The sequence below is a fragment of the Vigna radiata genome, chromosome 7 (assembly GCF_000741045.1).
Source record: "Vigna radiata var. radiata cultivar VC1973A chromosome 7, Vradiata_ver6, whole genome shotgun sequence".
Lineage (NCBI taxonomy): Eukaryota > Viridiplantae > Streptophyta > Magnoliopsida > Fabales > Fabaceae > Vigna > Vigna radiata.
This window is the reverse complement of record NC_028357.1, coordinates 19,983,911-19,989,588: the sequence shown is the minus strand read 5'-3', so window position 1 is coordinate 19,989,588 and position 5,678 is coordinate 19,983,911. Positions and strand designations below refer to the sequence as shown.

The window sequence follows — 5,678 nt, the reverse complement described above, 5'->3', positions numbered from 1 at the left end:
TATCTGACTTACCAACAATGAAGTTAATTATCTAACTTCACCCGTTCCCCCCTTCAGATCACCCGATCGGAAGTCAATTATCTGACTTACAAACAATGAAGTTAATTATCTAACTTCACCCGTTCCCCCCTTCGAATAACCCGATCGGAAGTCAATTATCAAATAGTGGAAAGATTGCCTTTATTCAAGAGAAGATGTCCCTCATGGGATAATTACATGAAAATTAACTAAAATAAAATTTCAAGTGGGAAATGTTCCAGGTATTGGGAACAGCTTTGCCACTTAAGGTTTCCAACCGGTAGGCTCCGTTATGCAGACTTTCCTTTATTTTGAAGGGGCCTTCCCAATTGGGCGATAGTTTCCCATGTGTAGGGTCTTTCCTGACCTCTCCCGTTCGTCTCCATACCAAATCTCCCTCAATAAACTGCCTAGGCTTAACCTTGGTGTTGTAACGTCGGGCAATGAGTCTTTTGTGGGCCTCGAGTTGAACGGCCGCCATATGTCGCCGCTCGGGGAGAATATCGAGATTACTCCTGAGGTGTTCCTCATTTTGTTCCAAGTTATCAATATTTCGTCGTAATGCATTCTCTCCGACCTCGACCGGTAACATTGCATCCGACCCATAAGTAAGGTTAAATGGCGACTCTCCGGTGGCACTATGCGGGGAGCATCGATATCCCCAAAGTACTTGTTGCAACTCGTCCACCCATGCTCCCTTGGCTTCTCCTAGCTTTTTCTTTAACTCTTGGACGATAACCTTATTCATGGCCTCAACTTGGCCGTTCGTTTGGGGATGCTCAACCGAGCTGGTCAGAGGGGTAATTCCCAATTCCTTATAAAAAGCTACCAATTTCTTGTCGATGAATTGTCGACCGTTATCAGTGATAATATATTTAGGTAGACCGAACCTACAAATTAGTTTCCACACGAACTTTTGTACCTGCGATGCTGATATATTAGCGAGAGGTTCGGCTTCCACCCATTTCGTAAAATAATCAACTGCAACTAGGAGGAATTTTAGCTGGGAACGTCCGGTCGGGAATGGTCCTACTATGTCCATTCCCCATTGAGCAAACGGCCATGGGGATACTATACCTGTCAGGGCAACTGCCGGGGTATGGATTATATTCCCGTGCTTCTGACAGGCCAAACACTTAGCGACGAAAACTTGGCAATCCTTTTCCATAGTTGGCCAGTAGAATCCTGCCCTCAAGGCTCGGGCTCGCAATGACCGTCCACCACCATGTCTGACACAAATCCCCTCATGCAGATCGCGCATAACATAATCGGATTCTTCCTTGGATAGGCACTTTAACATTGGGGTGACATATCCCCTTCGGTATAATTCCTCGCCGATGATGACATATCTTGCGATTTGCTTTGCTTCTTCCGCCCGAAGGACTATCCCCTCTTCCTGCCGTTTGATTAACAGGGTAATCTCTCGTCGCCAATCGTCTCGGTCGGCTGTACTGGATATGTGGAGACAGTCAACTGTAGGTTTGAAAATTATTTGCCTGACTAGGGATGACAGCTGACCCTTCTCTTTGCCGGTCGTCAGCTTGGATAGTCTGTCTGCCCGGTGATTCTCGTTTCTTAGTATGTGTTGTACTTCCAGTGATTCAAAATAAGACACCAGTTGTTTGGCTTTGTGGAAATACTTAAGCAACTGGTTGTCCTTGATTTGAAACGTGTCGTTCATGTGCCCTTCTACTAACTGAGAATCAGTTTTACATTGAAGCACTTTAACGCCTAGATCTCGTGCTAATTCCAATCCCGCAATCAGGGCTTCATATTCTGCTTGATTATTGCTGACCTTAAACCGAAAGATTAAAGCTTGCTCAATGGCTACCCCGTTCGGTCCCTCCAAAACTATCCCCGCTCCTCCTCCTCGATAACCAGAAGACCCGTCCACGTACAGTACCCATGAATGCCGATTAGTATCACTCCCAGGCAATTCGGCCGCAAAATCTGCCAAATGTTGTCCCTTCACCGATCCTCTTGGCTCGTATCTCAGTCCGAATTCAGATAGTTCAATGGACCAACCGATCATCCTTCCCGCCAGGTCCGGTTTACGCAGAATCTTCGAAATGGGATGATCGGTTCGAACCACTACCTGATTTCCTTGTAGATATAGGCGGAGTCTTCTGGTGGCAATGACCAATGCCAGAACTACCTTTTCCAACTGTTGATATCGTGTCTCCGGTTCTTTTAACACTCTGCTAACAAAGTATATAGGCCGGAACTCTGGGGTTTCCTGGACTAATGCTGCACTGACAGCCTCCTCTCCGACTGCCAAAAATAAATGCAAATCATGACCGTAATCAGGACGTCTCATGACCGGCGGATTAGTAAGTATTTGTTTTACTTCATTGAACGCCATCTCACACCGCTCGTCCCACTCTCCTGGCGCCTGCTTTTTCATTACCTTCAAAATTGGCTGGATACGATCGGCCAATTTGGGTATGAATCTGGATAAAGACGTCAGTCTGCCTACTAACCTCTGTACCTCTTTTAGGTTATTGGGACTTCGCAATTCTAAAACCGTGCGGCATTTATCTGGATTTGCCTCAATGCCTCGCGTTGTCAACATGAATCCTAAAAATTTGCCTGCTGCAACACCGAACGTGCACTTAAGAGGATTCAATCTCATGCCAAATTTTCGTACCTGGTGGAGTACTTCTTCCAGGTCTCGCAGGTGTTCCTCTACCGACCGGCTCCTCACCACCATGTCATCAACATATACCTCCATACATTTCCCTATTTGGTTCTGGAACACCTTATCCATCAACCTTTGATAAGTTGCTCCTACATTCTTCAGTCCGAACGGCATCACCTCATAGCAATAGTTTGACCGCTCTGTTATGAAAGCTGTTTTTTCTTGGTCTGGCCGGTACATTGGGATCTGATTGTATCCCGAATAAGCATCCAAAAAACTCAGAATTTCGTATCCAGAAACTCCATCCACCAATCCATCTATGCTCGGTAGAGGGTACGTGTCTTTTGGACATGCTTTGTTGAGATCAGTGAAGTCTGTGCACATTCTCCACTTTCCGTTCGGTTTTTTCACCATGACCACATTAGACAGCCATGTGGTATATTTTACTTCCCTTATAAAGCCTGCTTCCAACAACTTAGCTACCTCGTCGTCCACTGCCTTCCTTTTTTCGTTGCCCAACCTCCGCTTCCTCTGTGACACCGGTCGGGCATCTCTTACTAGTGACAGTTTATGAGAAATAATGTCAGGATGAATTCCTGGCATGTCAGTCGCTGTCCAGGCAAACAGGTCTTTATTCTATATAAGAAGTTCTTCAATTAGCGTAGCCTGATCGGTATTGAGGTTACGCCCAATGGTTGTGCATTGGTCTTCCCGTTCTCCGATGACTATGGGGTGCATATCACCCAAGGGCTCTACTCGTTCGTCCATATGGGTTCGGGGATCCAATTCCATCATGGCAACTTCTGATTGAGTAGCTCGAAAATTCGTCGGTCGGGGCCTTATTTTTAAGCCTGCTGCGTAACATTCTCGAGCCATCTTCTGATCGGCCCTAACAGTGCATACTTGCCCATCATCGGCAGGGTACTTCAAAGTCAGATGCGGAGTCGAGACAATAGCCCCAAACATGTTCAAGCACGGTCGTCCAAGGAGAATGTTATATGACGTATCGGCCTCCACTAACAAGAACCGCACCTTTACTTCTTTGGCCTTCTTGTCAGTTCCCAGACTAGTCCTCAAGTCTACATACCCTTTTGTGTCCACCCTTTCCCCAGCGAACCCCACAATTTGCTCATTGAAAGGCATGATAGCATCTTCTGATATCTCCATTTGCTTGAATGTCTTCCAGTAGAGGATATTGGCCGAACTGCCTTGATCTACAAGAACTTTGCTGACTTGGTATCTAGCAATCATGGCTGTTATGACCATCGGGTCATCTTGTTCCAGATCAGGTGCATGAAAATCTTCATCTGTGAATGTGATAGCTGGCATAGATCTCCTGGACGAGCCCGATCGGCTGGCACTGTGCAAATTTCTGAGGTGCCTCTTTCTGGCTGCTGATGTTGAACCACCCCCTGCGAATCCTCCAGAAATCGTGTTGATTACTCCCCTGACAACCCGTTCGGCACTCCTGCTTCTACTCCGATGCGTTCTTTGCTGACTTCTCACTTGCGGGTTTCGTTGAGTTGATGGTGGCCTGATTTTCCCCGTCGACCCTCTTCTCTGGACAAATCTCTGCAAATGTCCCGCCTGAACGAGGGCTTCTAACTTGTCTTTTAACGTGACACAATCTTCTGTGGTGTGTCCATGATTTTGATGATACCGGCAATGCTTGCTTTCATCAGCTCCGGCTGGTGTAGGTACTTGCACCACTGCTATTAGATCCGCCCTTAACGCCTCCTCCAACACTCTCGTTCGGGGTGCATTTAATGGAGTGTGATGTATGTACCTCTGCATCCTGTTTTGATCCTTGCCTCTTAGACCTGCTCCTCTGTCTCTTCTACCAAACGGATGTTCGATCCCTCCACGTACCGTACGAACTGATGACTCGTCGTCGTCTCTACCTCGGTGGTGGGCTCTTCCTTCTTCTATTCGAATGAAGCTGGCAAGTCTATTTTGCAGCTCATCCATGCTTTGTGGCTCTTCAGCATGCAAATAGTCACAAAATGGTCCTGGCCTTAAGGCGGTGGTCAACGCGCTCACAATCAATCTCTGGTCTGCGTTTCGTACCTGCCGAGCGGTGCGGCTGAACCTATCCATGAATGACTTAAGGGACTCGTCGCGCCCCTGTCTCAGCCTGACTAGCGCTGTATACATCATCCCGGGCGTTTTGTTTGCAGCGTATTGTTGAGTAAACAATTGCCTGAGTTCAGCAAAGTTACCGATCGTGCCCGGTTGCAAAGAGTGAAACCAATCTAACGCCTCTTCTTTGAGAGAAAGAGAGAACACCCGACACCATACCAACTCATCCGATGAGTATACGGCCATTGCGTCTACAAAAGATCGCAAATGTTTGACAGGATCAGACGCTCCTCCATATCTTTCAATTGTAGGCAGGACCTTATTTTCGGGTATGACCGCTCTCATCACCCTTGTCGTGAAGGGATGTAGCCCCTCAGCCTGATCGGTCTGTTCTTGCTCTCGTCTTGGGGTTTGTTCTCGTTCTCGCCTTGGAGTCCGCTATCTCTCTTCCATGTGAGGAATTTCGCCTCTGCCATTACCTCGACCAGCCCCATGTCCTCTTCCTCTACTCCCAGCCTTGCTTCCCGGCCTTTCTTCACCCCGACCTACTCCTTGGCCGTTAACTCCTCCAACTCCTTCGCTAGGCACAGGGTTGTGATTCTCTTGTCGTTCCTGTCTTGGGGTACGAGGTTGTTCCCCGGTGTCCGAGTGATATGTCTCCACATTGACAGAGCGGTCGGAATGACCTCCTACCCTGTTCGCTTGCTCCGCCCTCAATGTTGCAATTTCTGCCCTCATTTCCTGAATCTGTCGCTGCAGATCTTGCAACAACTGCAAAGGCACTTCTCCTGCCATCGTGGTCGTTTCTAGGTCGTAGAAAAGAATCTCGGGCCCCACGGTGGGCGCCAAAATGTTTTGGATGGGAACCAAGACACCGATCACCTATGGATTACGATGACACGCTGGACTTCTTTAACTGAGTGTTTCAGGATTCTTATCTCTC

General features: G+C 47.6%; 2 protein-coding genes across 2 annotated transcripts; both read right to left on the bottom strand.

Moving 5' to 3' along the window:
• Positions 1-223: 223 nt before the first annotated feature.
• Positions 224-3,259, bottom strand: LOC106766164. Its single transcript, XM_014650917.1, has one exon. It carries the CDS (start codon positions 3,257-3,259, stop codon positions 224-226), a length of 3,036 nt encoding a protein of 1,011 aa, XP_014506403.1.
• Positions 3,260-3,292: 33 nt separating this feature from the next.
• LOC106766163 lies at positions 3,293-4,981 on the bottom strand. The gene has a single exon (XM_014650916.1). The coding sequence runs from the start codon at positions 4,979-4,981 to the stop codon at positions 3,293-3,295; it is 1,689 nt and encodes a 562-aa protein (XP_014506402.1).
• Between the last annotated feature and the right edge of the window lie 697 nt (positions 4,982-5,678).

Excerpts from the sequence above, each read along its gene's own strand:
- LOC106766164 (XM_014650917.1), bottom strand. The coding sequence starts at position 3,259 with ATGCCAGGAATTCATCCTGACATTATTTCTCATAAACTGTCACTAGTA.
- LOC106766163 (XM_014650916.1), bottom strand. The coding sequence starts at position 4,981 with ATGGCCGTATACTCATCGGATGAGTTGGTATGGTGTCGGGTGTTCTCT.